Source organism: Phycodurus eques, chromosome 10 (assembly GCF_024500275.1).
Source record: "Phycodurus eques isolate BA_2022a chromosome 10, UOR_Pequ_1.1, whole genome shotgun sequence".
NCBI classification, from domain to species: domain Eukaryota; kingdom Metazoa; phylum Chordata; class Actinopteri; order Syngnathiformes; family Syngnathidae; genus Phycodurus; species Phycodurus eques.
The window spans coordinates 17646563-17663601 of NC_084534.1; the positions used below are offsets into that span (position 1 = coordinate 17646563).

The 17039-nt window shown below is 39.5% G+C and overlaps 2 protein-coding genes across 5 annotated transcripts; both read left to right on the plus strand.

The window, feature by feature from the left end:
• The first annotated feature begins 2081 nt into the window (after positions 1–2081).
• On the plus strand, positions 2082–8600 carry hyal1 (hyaluronidase 1). 2 transcript variants are annotated; one of them, XM_061688497.1, is made up of 4 exons: positions 2082–2196; positions 4875–5764; positions 5912–6001; positions 7588–8600. In XM_061688497.1, exons 2-4 carry the CDS (start codon positions 4877–4879, stop codon positions 7912–7914), a joined length of 1305 nt encoding a protein of 434 aa, XP_061544481.1. In that variant the 5' UTR covers positions 2082–2196; positions 4875–4876; the 3' UTR covers positions 7915–8600. The 2 variants fall into 2 exon arrangements, with proteins under 2 accessions (XP_061544481.1, XP_061544483.1); XM_061688499.1 differs by having other exon boundaries at positions 2082–2192.
• Positions 8601–8688: 88 nt separating this feature from the next.
• On the plus strand, positions 8689–16146 carry npffl (neuropeptide FF-amide peptide precursor like). 3 transcript variants are annotated; one of them, XM_061688502.1, is made up of 4 exons: positions 8689–11494; positions 11609–11745; positions 13384–13499; positions 15762–16146. In XM_061688502.1, the coding sequence occupies exons 1-4, from the start codon at positions 11374–11376 to the stop codon at positions 15880–15882; spliced, it is 495 nt and encodes a 164-aa protein (XP_061544486.1). In that variant the 5' UTR covers positions 8689–11373; the 3' UTR covers positions 15883–16146. The 3 variants fall into 3 exon arrangements, with proteins under 3 accessions (XP_061544486.1, XP_061544484.1, XP_061544485.1); XM_061688500.1 differs by having other exon boundaries at positions 8689–11745; XM_061688501.1 differs by having other exon boundaries at positions 8689–11745; positions 15402–15809.
• The last annotated feature ends 893 nt before the right edge of the window (positions 16147–17039 follow it).

Below are 17039 nucleotides of genomic sequence, written 5' to 3' on the forward strand. Positions count from 1 at the left end.
ATATTCACTGAAAAATCCCTTTTATTTTTAAATTATATATATATATCCATCCATTTTCTGAGCCGCTTCTCACTAGGGTCGCGGGAGTGCTGGAGCCAATCCCAGCTGTCATCGGGCAGGAGGCAGGGTACACCCTGAACTGGTTGCCAGCCAATCGCAGGGCACATAGGAACAAACAACCATTCGCACTCACAGTCAGGCCAGTTTAGAGTCTTCAATTAACCTACCATGCATGTTGTTGGGATTCGGGAGGAAACCCACGCAGGTACGGGGAGAACATGCAAACTCCACACAGGCGGCACGCAGAGAACATGCAAACTCCACACAGACGGGGCCGGGGATTGAACCCGGGTCCTCAGAACTGTGAGGCTGACGCTCTAACCAGTCGTCCACCGTGCCGCATATATATATATATATATATATATATATATATATATATATATATATATATATATATATATATATATATATATATATATATATATATATATATATATATATATATATATATATATATATATATATATATATATATATATATATATATATATATATGTGTGTGTGTGTGTGTATATATATAGCTTATATTACATCTAAATATGTAAACGCTGACATGATTCCCACCATTGAATATTTTCATTATATACTGTATTTTCTAATTTATTCTGTATCAAAATGTGATTTATTGTTAATATGAACCTTAATTTTAGTAGAATTTTATATAATTGCTGTATAGTAAGATAATTAAATAAGTTAGAATTATTTATAAATGATCATAATTCATATTGTGAATCTAAATATGTATCCTCTTACAAAACTGCTGCCATTTTATTTTTCCTATACATTTTTTTGGATTTGCTATTATTAATACTATATAAATATTCACTGACAACTGCATTCTTCTTATCTGATTTATTATATACATTGAATTATCTATTTATTTACAACTGGCTCCCTTCTTTATCACAATGGTGATTGTTTTAAAAACATATTTAGACGAATTCAAATTAGATCCAATTAAATATATTGATTAGATGTATTATTTTTATATAAATCTAAATGTATTCACTGATATCACTCTTCCTTTTTAACTTATTTTATAGTTCTATTTTAAAATATATTTGTATTAATAAAATTGACAAAACAATTATATGATGATGATTGTACACGATACATGGGCCGGGCCATGTTAAATTTTTGACTGACTCCAACCTCTGTCCCCCTTAACCCCCCTCCCGTCTAGTAATTGCAGGTTGCCTTTAAACCAAAAGCTATTTTTTTGTACTTGCAGTTAAGAGGAACACTTTTTTTTATTCGAGGGAGAGTTCTAGTGTTTGTTTTCACATGGGACTATTGATTCCTGATTAAGAATCCTGTTCACTTCCCAATTTATATTAAAAAAAAAAACAAAAAAAAAAACATTTCTCACACACACACACACACACACAGACACACACACACACACACACACACACACACACATATATATATAGCATATACACAAATATAATTAAATCTTGTATTTATACTTTGGGTACTAGAGTTTATATTTAAAGATGTGTAATACCCTACATTTATTTATATAGCAAATAAAACCAGAACCCCCCGATATATATATATCTAAATACAGTACCCCCAAAAGTATTGGAACGGCAAGGTAAATTCTTTTGTTTTTGTTTCAGATCAAAAGATGAATATGACACAAAAGTTCAGCATTCATGGTATTTACATCCAGATGTGTGAAACACCTCAGGACAGAGCACCTTTTGAAGCCAGAAACTTTTCAAATGAGCAAAGGTATTGCAAGAGACATTAAATTAACAAAGTTAAATTAAACTATATATTTAACTAACAAACTACCTACCCAACTATATAAAATTACGTGACTCGATTTTTTTTTTTTTTTAGTTGCCTGTTACTTTAAAAAAAAAAAAAGTTTATGTGCCCCTTCTGATTGGCTATTTAATATCCAATAGGCTGTTCGTTTTGGCTGTGGCGAAGGGGGGAAAAATAACAGGAAAAAACCCCGAGAACGATTCTGATTGGTTGTGACAAATCCCACAAATTCACATCTGTTTTTATACATCTTCCCCTTTCACGCGTTTATTATTCCAGTCACGAGACTTGCTCCCCCCCCAGCATGTCCGGAGTCTAAGCTATTATTTTATCCACTCAAATACGTCCTATTTAAGGCAGGTAAGTGTGACATTTAAGAAAATGCCTAATAGATCGCTTTGCACTCGGTCATCGCTGCTTGTTTGAGATGAGCTGTATGCTTAACATTTAGCTCCACTACAAAAGGTGATTCTAATTAATAACGAAAAGTAAAACACTATGAATGGATGCTTTGTGAGTTTCTGTCTCTTAAAATTGAGTTTAGAACTAGAAACAAGGTTCCCACATGCCGTAGTGTAGCAAAGTCCTCTTGCGGAAGACTTTGTGGGTCCACCGCCACAAGAAATGGGAACCTCATGTGATGAACTTTGACACAGCTGTTGTCGGGATGTGACTTTTAAATTTACGACGGAGCTCTGTTTCTACGGCAGCGACTTAACCCGAATGCGTACGTAAGTCGGACGTTCGCAACGCCCTGTTTCACTAACTTGTGCTAACGCAGTAGTAAACCGAGATTTGCAGTACTTCTTTATAAGAAAACGATCAATGCAGCCCTATGGGGGGCACAAGCCAGTGCAAACTGTAGGCCGGTCCCAAGCCCGGATAAATGCGCCAGGAAGGGCATCCGGCTTAAAACCATGTGGTGGAAGCTGAGACAAGACGAGTGTTGTGCAGGTTTTCGGGAAGAGGTGAGACAGGCTCTCGGTGGACAGGAGGAGCTTCCAGAAGACTGGACCACTGCACCAAGGTGATAAGAGAGGCAGGCAGGAGAGTACTTGGTGTGTCTTCTGGCAGGAAAGGAGAGAAGGAGACTTGGTGGTGGAACCTCACAGTACAGGAAATCATACAAGGAAAGAGGTTAGCTAAGAAGAAGTGGGACACTGAGAGGACCGAGGAGAGGCGAAAAGAATACATTGAGATGCGACATAGGGTAAAGGGTAGAGGTGGCAAAGGCCAAACAAGAGGCATATGATGACATGTATGCCAGGTTAGACACTAAAGAAGGAGAAAAGGATCTATACAGGTTGGCGAGACAGAGGGATAGAGATGGGAAGCAGGTTAGGGTGATTAAGGATAGAGATGGAAATATGTTGACTGGTGCCAGTAGTGTGCTAGATAGATGGGAAGAATACTTCGAGGAGTTGATGATTGAGGAAAATGAGAGAGAAGAGAGAGTAGAAGAGGCAAGTGTGGTGGACCAGGAAGTGGCAATGATTAGTAAGGGGGGAAGTTAGAGAGGCATTACAGAGGATGAAAAATGGAAAGGCAGTTGGTCCTGATGACATTCCTGTGGAGGTAGGGAAGCATCTAGGAGAGGTGGCTGTGGAGTTTTTGACCAGCTTGTTCAATAGAATTATAGCGCGTGAGAGGATGCGTGAGGAATGGAGGAAAAGTGTGGTGGTGCCCATTTTTAAGAACAAGGGGGATGTGCAGAGCTGTGGGAACTATAGAGGAATAAAGTTGATGAGCTGCATAATGAAGTTATGGGAAAGAGTAGTGGAGGCACTGAAGAGACAACAGGAAGCAGAGCTGGAGGTGGCGGAAATGAAGGTGTTGAGGATCGCTCTCTGAGTGACCAGGTTGGATAAAATTAGAAATGAGCTCATCAGAGGGACAGCCGAGGTTCGATGTTTCGGAGACAAAGTTAGAGAGAGCAGACTTCGATGGTTTGGACACGTCCAGAGGAGAGAGAGAGTGAGTATATTGGTAGAAGGATGTTGAGGATGGAGCTGCCAGGCAAGAGAGCTAGAGGAAGACCAAAGAGAAGGTTGATGGATGTCGTGAGGGAAGACATGAGGGCAGTTGGTGTTCGAGAGGAGGATGCAGGAGACACGCTTACATGGAAAAGGATGACGCGCTGTGGCGACCCCTAAAGGGACAAGCCGAGAGGAAAAGAAGATGATTTAAAAGAAAACGATCAAATTAAAAACGGTAGGTAACCGAGGGTGCCATCTTGTTGGGCGAGCACCCTGTACTTATATTACATGTGAGTGAGTGCATTGCAGAGCACATTATTAAGAAACTGGCGAGTATGTGACAAAAACACATATAAAAATGAATTCACAGTGTGTGTGTGTCCCACCTATTTGTAGATTTTCTTAAGGAACCTATCCTCTGTCCTGCGTTAGAAAAAAATTTTTTTTGTCAGAATTTGGTGCCAAGGTCCTGCGTAATGGCTCAAAGATACCACAAGATGGCAGCAAAAGCCCTGTCTTGGTGCCAAGGAGCTATGGTGATATTTCAACTGAGAAACTGTTTTACAATTTTTTTTTCGGGGGTGCCAATCTCGACTTTTCAGACCCACTATGACAGTTTTTGCCCCAAAAGCGACGAGCAACAAATCTAGCAACATTTTTGGAGTGTTATTGGAGACGAGTGGGAGTTGTTAACGCCTCCATGTCCAGACTGTAAATGAGTGGCGTCTGCCCAAAGCCACCACTGGCCTTTATTCTGTCTTGAAATTAAACAAATGAAGGGCACAAAAAAAGGATCTATTTTTGACTAGGTGTCCACAAACTAATTAAGAAGATCATTGGCAGAGGTAAGTAAGCATACTGTTAGTGATGCAACAATCCCACTTTAAGTTCCTACATGAGAGTATTAGAGTACTCGCCGATACCAAGTAATACTTGATAATCCCATTACGTTTTCCAATTGTGATGACGTGTAGCCTGCTACACGAGGCATATCAACTATGTGGTGATATTAAAAAATATTCCTTTTATGTTAATATTATGTTCCGTTTCTCTTCCTCATAGGCATGAGTTGCCTTCATCCTATCCCGCTGCTCTTCTTCAGCGTACTGAGTCACCTCCCGGGCGCCACTACGTCGCAGCCATCCTTCTCCCAGCTGCCCTTCACGAGTGTGTGGAACGCGCCCTCGGCCACCTGCCTCTCCCAATACGATGTGGATCTTGACCTAGGCACGTTCGGCATCGCCCAGAACCAAAACCAGACTTTCATGGGTGACGACATAACCATCTTCTACACGCAAAAGCTGGGTAAGTATCCGAACTACAGCCAAGGCAAGGCGGTAAACGGCGGCGTGCCGCAAAACGCCAGCCTCGCAGAGCACCTGAGGGCGGCAAGAGACGATATCCGCAAGTACGTCCCAGATGGGGACTTCCGGGGCCTAGCTGTGGTGGACTGGGAGAGCTGGAGGCCCGTGTGGGAGAGGAACTGGGACGCTAAGCAGGTGTACTGGGAAGCATCACGAGCACTGGTCCGGTCCAGTCATTCGGACTGGAAACCTGCGCAGGTGGACGCTTTAGCCCGTGCCGAGTTTGAGGCGGCGGGCAGGAAGTTCATGGAGGAGACGCTGAAACTAGGCCAGAAGGAGCGCCCCGGTGGACTGTGGGGGTTCTACGGGTTCCCCAATTGCTACAACTACTACACAAGCACCAACTACACAGGCCAGTGTGCCACAGTGGAGTCCAAGAGGAACGACGAGCTGACGTGGCTGTGGAACGTCTCGTCAGCTCTCCTTCCCGACATCTACCTCAACCTCGAGCTGCGTGGCCTCGGCAAGGAAGTGTCACTCTACGCTCGCCACCGCATCCTGGAGGCCTTCAGAGTGGCGCCGACCCCTCGGCCCGTCATTCCCTACGCCACCATCGTCTACACCTACTCACTCCAGTTTCTCTCCCAGGTGAGTTAAGTGGGATGCACAAATACTGTAATGATTTTTAACTATTTCACCAAGTATATGAGGTTGAAATTGACATAGAACACATTTTATAAATGCAAAGAAATATTTTTTTCTAACACATATCATCCTTTTGTTTGCCTCATGCAGGAGCATCTGGTCTACACTGTCGGTGAGAGCGCTGCCTTGGGATCTGCAGGGTTAGTGCTCTGGGGTGACAACGCTTTCTCCAAATCGAAGGTACGAGTACTTGTATCTATCCATCCATCCATTTTCTATAACATAACCTATACTGGTCGCCAGTCAATTGCAGGGCACATGTAGACAAACAAACGTTTACACTCGCATGTATTTTGAAACTAGAACCTGCTTCTTTAAAAAATGTATTCAAAAAATTCCTGGGTAAATGTCCTGTGGTCAATAAAAGTGTCACAAACCTAACATAATTGACAGACTACCTTTTATCAGTAATGTGTATATTATGATGCACAATAAATAAACACATTTTAAAAATCAAAACCACTCCTGCACAAACTCTCCAAAAATGTATATATTTAATTCTTTTAAATGTATTTATTTTTTAAATTGCAGTTGAGGCTTTGATGGGTTTCCTGCATAAACAGACAAAGTAAGCAGAAAATTGTAAACCTTCATAGATTATCCTGCTTTTTGCATTTGGCTGAATTGATGTCAATACTGTGTTATTCATTGAGAAAATAAACACAAATTCAAAATTAACCTAAAACATAAGTAAAACAACAACAACAACAACCCAAAACCGAAATGCATCCGCCCCAAGTAGACGCTGCCAAGTTAAGGGATGGCCACTAAATGTCCTTGCTCGACGAGACTGAAATTAACAATACATTAAAAACAAAATGTCTTTATATTTTTTTATAAAAAGATATTTTCAATATATTATTAAAATAAAATAATACATATTTTACGATGTAAATATTACACAATATTTATACAATAGATATAAAAATTAGAATTATAATTTAATCAATTAAATTCGTATCCTATTAATTTTTTAAAAAACTATCTTTTAAAAATATTCATAAATATTATGCAATATATTTTGAAAATGAAACAAAATACAAATACCTGAACATAAAATATTAGAATATATATATATATATATATATATATATATATATATATAAAGTATTTCTATTAGGAATTATGATTTACAGTGCACCCCCGCTATATATACTGGCTAGAGCGTCAGCCTCACAGTTCTGAGGACCCGGGTTCAATCCCCGGTCCCGCCTGTGTGGAGTTTGCATGTTCTCCCCGTGTCTGCGTGGGTTTTCTCCAGGCACTCCGGTTTTCTCCCACATCCCAAAAACATGCATTAATTGGAGACTCTAAATTGTTTGTATGTGCCCTGCGATTGGCTGGCAACCAGTTCAGGGTGTACCCCGCCTCCTGCCCGATGACAGCTGGGATATGCTCCAGCACGCCTGCGACCCTAATGAGGAGAAGCGGCTCAGAAAATGGATGGATGGATGGATGGATGGATGGATATACTGTATGATATTAAAATGTTTTAAATGATTCATTTTAGATGAGCTTTATTTCAATATTAATATTATAATGACATACGAAATGGTAACTAACAAAAGAAAAGGTGTTATTTCTTGAATAAATAGCGAAGGAGTGATTTTTTTTGCCTTGATTATTTCAATACACAATTAATCAACACTCAAACCCACATAGGAACAAGATTCTTACCCACTGACTAATGGATTACTATGACCATCAAATTGTACACCTTCATAGAAAGCCCCCATTAATTAATTAAGATTATTCTTTCCCCTCAGGCCTCTTGCGATGCCGTCAAGTGGTACATAGACGAGACCCTGGGTCCTTATTTGGTCAACGTGACGTCGGCGGCCGTCCTCTGCAGCCAGGCCGTGTGCTCGTCCAGGGGAAGGTGCGCCAGGAGGGACCCCGAGTCGCGGACCTACCTCCACCTCGACCCCGCCCGGTGGAAGGTGGTGCCCGAAGAGAGGGCGCCACGTAGGCGCCATTACACGGTCCTGGGACGTCTCAGCACGCAAGAGGTGATGCTCATGAGGTCCCGGTTTGAGTGTAAGTGTTACCCGGGGTGGGGCGGCGACAGCTGCTCCACGCCCCGGCACGTATAAATGCCAATCCAATAAGTGATGCTGACATCTCCGGAAAAAGTTCACAACCATACAGTATGTGCGTGGTCTCTTACGACAGTGTTCTCTAACGTATATGAGGTTTTAATATGTCAGTAGTTTATAATGCATAGCGCTTAATTGCTTTTGGATCAACAAAAATTATGACCTGTTTTAATTATAGGGGCTGAGCCCTGCCGCAAAAACGAAAATCTGCAAATAATTTCTAATTATGTACAGATGCCACAAGTTGGTGGCAAAACACAACGGAAAGGAACATAAAGCTCCGACGCCATGCATCCAACATGTGCACAACATGAAGCCATGTCACTTAAACGACCATCGTTAGTAATTAATTATTCATGAACAAACAAACCACCTTCACATGAGACTCACCAACGGTATTAGCTGGCACACTAGTCTAAAGAGGAGGCACGGTGGTTAAAATATTGGCATCAGTGTTGTATCAAGCTGGTTGTGTTTCTCATCCGGACATGCAAATATCTATCATGTCCTGAAACATCCAAGCAGTGGCACATGTGGAGCTTAGTTGGTTGCTGGCAGAGGCGCTGCTGGGACATCACGCTGGGCGTGCGTCAGCATCAGCAACACAAAGCATGACACTTGCATGTTTGTAGGTCGCTGGGCAAGCTTGTACTCGTGGCATAATAAAGACCCCGGTCTTATTATTCCTCTCTCAGTCTTATTTATTTTTGTTTGGTTGCGCTGTTGTAACTTTGTAAATAAAAAAAAAATTAACAATTAAAATAAACGGAATCTAAACAGTATGGATGGGCAAACAAAAAATCTGGGGTTCACTGTATTAGACCCCCCTAAAAAGTATTTCTCAAATTCATCTGAGAAATAGAGCAAACTGTTTGGTAAAGGCAAGGCATCTCATATACAAAGGTCTTTCAATAAATCTCCTTCAATAATTTGTAAAAAATGTCACATAAAAGTCACAATAGTAAATGAAAAAGTCTATTAAGTAATTACTCATTTAATAAATAAATAAATATACTGTTATATGGCGGTAATTCAAAAAGTCATGAACTAAATTTTGAGAATCAGTTGAAGAATGAAAAATTCAATGATCCAATGAAAATACGATAAAATTAATAAAAATACGATTGAATAATAAAAATGTTATAAAATAAAAATTCCATTGAATAGTTAATAAATAACAAAATGAATAAAATATGCTTAAATACAAATTCTGTTAAATGTTTAACTATTCTATTAATAATTAAAAATAAAATTGAATGAATACAATGCCATTAAATAGTAGTTAAAAGGTCATCAAATACAAATTTCAGTAAAGGATAAAAATTCTATTGATTAATAAAATTCCATTAAATACATATTTATCTAAATACTGAATATTGTTCTACTGTATTTGAAAATTTAATTACTAATTAAAAATAGCATTATACTAAAGAAATTATTAAAACATCATCATATTAAATCATTACATATGTAAAAGTGGTCAAAAATTAATGGATAATTGAATTAGTTTTTTTCCCCACACTTTAAATAATGAATTCATCTTTTAACTGTGTGTTGAATTGATGACTGTTTATTTAATTTCAGCACAAACAACCCCCCCCCCATACCAAATGCAGCTTCCTTTGAGATGTTACAATAATGAAGTATTTCATTGCAATCAGTGACCAGTAGAGGATGTCCAAACATCTCAGAGGGATTCCCTTTAAATGCCTAAGTAAAAGGGAGATTTCAGCAATTATGGAAAAAGAAAACTTTATCCAATGTGAACAAAATGTGCCATGTTACACATTTGTCCACCAAAATGTACAAACGCTCTTATGTTTTATCGTTTCCTCCCGTGAGTCAGCATCGATGTGTTATTATGAGGACTTATTAGCGGCTACTGGAAGTATTTGTACTTCCAGTAAAAAGAATACAAATGCATCTCTCATTTTTAATATTGTGTCCGGGAAAATTAGAACGTTATCTCACGCAACGGTTTATGAGATGTATTTGAAATCACAAACTCGTGATGACACGCCGGTTTCCATGGGAATTAAACATTGACAATCCGTGTGTGTGAGTGTGTTCACTTTAAGCCGATTGTCACCCATTAGATGTGCTGGCGTCAAGCATGTACACTGTGGGGATTATTAATTACTGCACACACAATAAACACAATAAATCCCACAAATATGACAGTGCTTATTAAACACAGTTTCTTTCCATATTTTTTTGTTTTTTGTTAGGTAACACATACAAATGCATACAGTATGTAAAGCACTGGAAATATGTGCCCAGAATGTAAACAATGCAATATATCCTATTCTAAAAATTATACTGTGTAATTTGTTCCTTTGCCATGCTCTTAACTGAAAACACTCTTCTCAAATCTTTCCCCGTTGAAATTAATTGTTAATGCCACCCGTTCCAGCCTCCAACAAAATGTTGTAATGTATATGTAATCTTTAATAATATACTTTATAAAAACATACAGTAATGCTCATGCGGGTGTGTGCACCTTGGCCACCTTGAGGCAGTATCAGACAGACATGCAGATATACTGCACTTGAGAATCGCAGCTCCACAACGTTACGTGAAGTGACTCAATTTAGTGTGTATGGGACTCTACCAACTTTAGAAATAAGGAAATTGTAAAATTGAATCCACTGACCGACAAACCCACCCACCGACGCCCCTTACCGACCCCACAGACCAACCCACTGACTGAGCCAACGACCGACCCACCGACTGAACCGCTGACCAACTGATCCTTTGATCCACCGACTCACCCATCCACCCACTGACTCACCGACTGACCAATTGACTGAACGGCCAACTGCCCGGCTGACCCCTCTCGACTGACCCATTGACTGACCGACACGCCCGCTGACTCGGAGACCGACCCACAGACCGAATAACTGACCCACCGACTCACCGACTGACCCACCCACTACCGAAACTCTGACTAAACGACCGACCGACCCATCAATTGACCACACTCACTCACTTCCCTAGTAGAAGTTGTTTCAAAACAAAAGAGCCGACTACCAGTTAAATCGTGCACGGGTTCTTGAGATTTTTTCATGCGTTCTGTTTTGAACGACGTGTCCACCCACATGTGAGGGGCTGATTTTTTATTTTTTATTTTTTTTAAATCCCCCCCCCCCAAGGCCTCCAAAAGGATAATCCATTCCAAGTAGGCCTCATTAAAATGAAAAGTTCAGAAATGTTCAGACACTCTTGTTGGCCATACTCCTGTACGGTATCTCTGCTCGTGTGCTGATTAAGAGGCAGATGAACGTTTCCTCAAGCAGTTCCTGTCTTGTAGTCCGGCCTCAGGGGGGCTACTGGATCACGGCCCATTTGTGGGGATTTATCTGTTTAATAAGTGTTGACTATTGTGCTGCGCGCTGTCCTCTGGGCCACATAATGACCGTCTCCTGTCGTCACTGAATACCCCGATGCTGAGCCTAAATGGCCTCGCGTCCAGCCTCCATCCCGTCCCTCGCTCCCATTAGCACCGTGGTATCTTTCTCCAGCTCTCCCGAGGGTCGACAGCGTTTCGGCACATGGTGTATAAAAGACACTAGGCCAGGTCAGTACCTTTCATCGTGTACTAAAGAGGAAGCACGACACCTGTTAGTTCTTCAGAGCTTCTGGAAAGTCTTCTTCTTCCTTCCCTGGCTGACAAACATGGACACGGGTGCAGCAGTGACCATTCTAGTATTGCTGATAACGCTGGCGGGCGTCAGCCACGGGATTCACATCGGAGGCGCTTCGGAGGACCGTGAAGATACGGCGCCGGGCAGCTCAGAGGACAACATGGACAACCATTTGCTGGAGATGGTGAGACAGCCAATCAAAAACTTCCATCTTCTGTATACACACTGCCTCTATCTGTTATCCCACTCATCCAAAAAGGTTTTTTTGTGGAAAGCAATATTCTATATACATTCAATCATTAAAAAAATACACGATTCCATTTTAATAATTTACTTGAAATTAATACTTTATTTTAATCCTGATCATTTTAGTTATAACTATGATACGCCAGCGTATTGTGCTTTTCAATCATTATCCAATCATTCAAAGACATTTTTAAGGACACACGTACGGTCAAAAAATAGCACAAAAAATAAGAACAGATAGAATGTGCAGTTATAATTTAAAAAATGAATGAATGAATTACATTCATTAATAATTAATCATTAAACTACAGTAAAATAATTATAATACAGTAAATTAATTAAGGCGGCACGGTGGACGACTGGTTAGAGCGTCGGCCTCACAGTTCTGAGGACCCGGGTTCAATCCCCGGCCCCGCCTGTGTGGAGTTTGCATGTTCTCCCCGTGCCTGCGTGGGTTTTCTCCGGGCGCTCCGGTTTCCTCCCACATCCCAAAAACATGCATGAATTGGAGACTCTAAATTGCCCGTAGGCGTGACTGTGAGTGCGAATGGTCGTTTGTTTGTATGTGCCCTGCGATTGGCTGGCAACCAGTTCAGGGTGTACCCCGTCTCCTGCAGTTCTGTTCCCGATTATAGCTGGGATCGGCTCCAGCACGCCCGCGACCCTAGTGAGGAGAAGCGGCTCAGAAAATGGATGGATGGATAAATTAATTAAAAATACCAATTCAAATTCAGAAAAACAATTAAAATACAGTAAGTTAATACATATAGTTATCAAGCTACAGTAAATTTCTAGTAAATCAGTAAATTATGGAAATACAATCATAAAATAATAGAAATATCGTAACTTATAAATCATTGTTCAAAAACACTAAACATAATTCAGATAATATATATTAAACCGTTGAATGAAAAAAAATTAATACAGTAAATTAGTGAAATTACTAGAAGACAGTAATTAATCAATCATTGTTAAAATACAAATATTTGAAATATAGTATTTAATTGATGATTTTAAACCCAACAAAAATAATGAAACCACAATACATTAATTAACATAATAGTTAAAATACAATAAATTGATTATTTTGTCAATACAGTAAAAGAAAAAAGTCCTAACAAACAGAAAAAACCCCATCTAATTTGCTTTGCTGAAAGGTTAAGTTGCAAAATATATGATTCATTGCCATATAAAGGTCTACTTATTATTTATTTGTTTTCTGATTTCATTTTCAACCCTGGAAAATTAGGAATAAAATAAAATAATGCATATTAAATATTTTAATGAATAATTCAACATTTACTTTTGTGAAAAAAAAAAAAAGAAAAAAAAAGGTTTCCGGTCTGATGAATAAAGTGAATAAAGGTATGATTAAAAAAATACATGCGCTACTCTGCAGTTAAATGACTCCACATGCAACACTAAGCGTGTGCAAGGCGGTATAATATCCACGCATACTTTACACAGGGATAGTCATGTGGCTTCTCCAGTGCATCTCCAACAAGTGCGTTTTCTTTACATCTGCTGTTCCTGACATCATGTTTCCCATTTCTTGTGGGTTTTTTTCCTGCACAAGGAGAGCGTCAAAGTGGACAGCAGCGTAGACAATCGTCTGCTGACTGCGCTTCTCAGAGCTCTGTTGCTAGGCTCTCGCAGAGAAGTCCGGAACTCTGTCCTCCATCAGCCACAGAGGTTGGTGCAAATTACATAGGCGGTGCAAATTACATTGGCGTCTTTCACGTTGTGCACATTTTCATCGAAAAAAAATAAGGTTAACTGACTATATGCCATGCACTACCAATGTACAAACTCAGCCGAGCTTTTGATATCCCTGCTCTGTTTATGTCCAAGGAAAATGCATTGTTCGCAAAATAATTGTCGAGACAAGAGGTGGGTAGATTAGCCAGAAATTGTACTCAAGTAAAGAGTACTGGAATATGACTCAAGTAAAAATGAGTCCTCCAAATAAGTACTAGAGTCGGAGCAAGTATTCAGTGAAAAATGTACTCAAATAATGATCAACTGGTGAGTAACTTCTGATTTATTGATTAAAAAAAAAAAAAAAAACGCATGAATGTCTAATCGACAAAAATATATAATATGAAATTAAAAATATTACCTAACAATATTATTTTAAAAAATAAAACAACATCATTTAGGGAAAATTCAGCAACAATAAATAGTCTTAAAATAACTTTTTGTGTACACACATTCAAAAGAACAACAGGCTCACCAGGCAAAGATTTGATTATATTGAACTTCAACACCCACATTTATCTGTTTCATTATGCAAAAGTAATTTGAGCTCTGCCAACTTACATTTTTATCGTCATCGCTTTGCATAAATTGTGTTTCATCACATGCTGTGTTTGACCTGCTGCTTTTTGTTTTTTAATGCTCCGTGCATTACATTTTGCCAAAGCCAACCGAGACGGCCTCTTGTGTGTTTGTCACCTTCCTAGTGGAGATCTTGTAGGCTGTAATGTGGACATTTTTAGGCAGCCACTGATGACAGCGCGTGACAGAGCTGTTCTTTTTCATTGTCCGTCCATTTTCTATATGCCTACCCTCACCCTGGTCGCGGGTGAGCTAGAGCCAATCTAGAAGGTAAATATAGATTTCTGAGTAAATAAGTCACCTTGAAAAGCTTGCTTCTGTGTGTGGCTGTGTGACTGGCTGGCTCCATTTGATTGGTCAAATCGAGTCAAAGGTACAAAGGTAGTTACTTTGGATTGTCATGTGACACAAGTCTTTCTGACGAACAAATATGGATCACGCAAGAAATAATAAATACCTGTGGATAAAAATACAAGTAGCGAGTGGAATGTAGCTCAATGTAACATAGTTAAAATAGCATTTCTTCTTAACAAAAGTCAAACGTTTGTTGCATTCAAACTAGTACTATTTGTCCAAGAAGTTACTTGAGTAAATGTAATGGAATAAATGTAGCTTGTTACTACTCAACTATGTTCAACAGATAACGACAAACTATAGACAGGCTAATGAATCTAGCGCTGTTATACTGTAATGCTATTTGAACACAGACAGTGCAGCCAACATAACAATAAAGTGGACCCCAACTATTCGCAGGGGATAGGGACCGGGCACGACCGCGAATAGCAAAAGTCTTTGAATAATTGTCATGCATTATAATTGCCATGGAAATTAAAAAAAAGAAAACAAAATCATGAATAAGCTGGGGATTGGGGGGGGGGGGGGGGGGGAAAGCTAATCAGCGGGGAATGCCAAGCCACAAATATGCAGGGGTGCACTGGACTTACAGGCATACATCCTTTATATCCTCCACAAAAAAGGACTCGTATTGCTGCAACTTACTGAGTCACTTACAGTAGGCGTGAAACTCCTCTTCATTTGTGCCTTTGAGACTGTATTGTACTGCCTCCAGATGGCCAAGTCGTGCACACCAGAAGGAGCGGCAATGAATTCATCATGATGCACAAACTGCTGAATTCTTTTGTTCTATTTAATAATGCTATTACTGTTTTAATGAAGCACAATATAATAGGGTGCTATTTAAAAATGTTTATCTTTAAAAAATACATTACAGAAATGTTTGTTGTGTTTTTTCGACAGGCTGGAATTAATTATTGGCATTTCAATGGGGGAAAAAAAAGAGTTACGATACGACTGCTTGGCGTTACGAGCGAGGTCACGGAACAAAAATGTAGCCCAATAGGTTGCTAGGTATAAAAGTATGTCTTCCCCTGGTGTACATGTTCCACTGTAAACATACATTTTGAAAATTCAGCCAATATGGACCTGCAGGACTCTATGGAATCTACTCATCCCTCATCAAAAGCAATTTTTTTCTCCACTTGTCACCATCCATAAAGAGATGAAAGCATCTTTTCATTGAAATGTTAAACCCCCCAACCCACCTCTCCGCCCAATTCCCGTGTGTCTCTAATCCTCCTCCCGCCTCCGCCTCGGCAGATTCGGCCGCTCGTCCCGAGGGCCGCTCCTGTTGGAAGATCACATCAACTCGCCCGACTGGGAGGAGGCTCCTGGCCAGATCTGGAGTATGGCGGTGCCCCAGAGGTTTGGCAAGAAATAATAGCCTGCTGCACGGATGACGAGGGCGACCGCTGTCCATGAGAAATGAAACTGAAATGGAAAATTTGTTGTTTTGTCCTTGAAATCATAAATGTATTTAGCTAAAAAAACCAAACCTTTTTTATTTTTTTTTATTTTTACCAACATAAATGATACTGATTGGACTAAATGCTCTCTGACTGAGGGCCAAAAAGTTGAACTTTTTATTTAATGAAACATTTAATTTGTTTTCTCTTCAAATAATAATAAAGGAGCTTTGAACCCAGAGGAGTTTCATTAATACGTGTGCTCATTTCATTGATGTACTATAAAACCACCAAATTGTACGTACAATACGTACAGTATATATATATTGAAAGTTTTTTCCCCCCTACTATCCATATCGAAATAAACAGTAGAGATGTTCAGACAAAAACCGTGATCAATTTATTAATTATTAAAATATAGTAAACAATTATTAAAATATACATTGATCCAGAAATTAGTGTTAAAATACAGTAAAAATCATGAAAATGCCATCAATTAAATATTTAAAATTCACATACTTTTTCCTCCCACAGTATATTCTTTATCCTCTGTGTAGAATGACTAATATTAATACCGTACTGATGATCTGGCAGAGGAGTTGAGACCTTATTCTGAATCCCGCTCGAGTTTTTGGCAGAACACGCCCCGCTGCAATATGATTGGCTGCTGCATCCAGGCAAGGACTGCCTATTACTCAAGTGGGATTCGTCATAATGCCTCAATGAAAGTATACTTATACTGCCCCCAGGTGGCAAAGGCGGGCACACCAGAAGGAACAACATTCAATTGATGAGTGTGAGAAAAAAAACATTTAATTATTTTTAGTTCTATTTAATTATGTCATTACTGTACTATATGTTTTTATGAAGCACAATATTATGGAGTGTGATTTTTTCTCATGAAAATACACATGGCAAAATTGTTATTTTTACGGGGGTAAGGCTAGAACGGATTAATAGCATTTCCATTCATTTCAATGGGAAAAGATGATTTGAAACACAAATGTTATGAGTGTGGTTGTGGAACGAATTAAACTCAAGGCACCTCTGTCGCCGACTGCCTCCCCAAAATAATTCACTTTAGCAGTAAATAGTGCATGAGCGATGATGAATATTACACGATTTTTCCTTA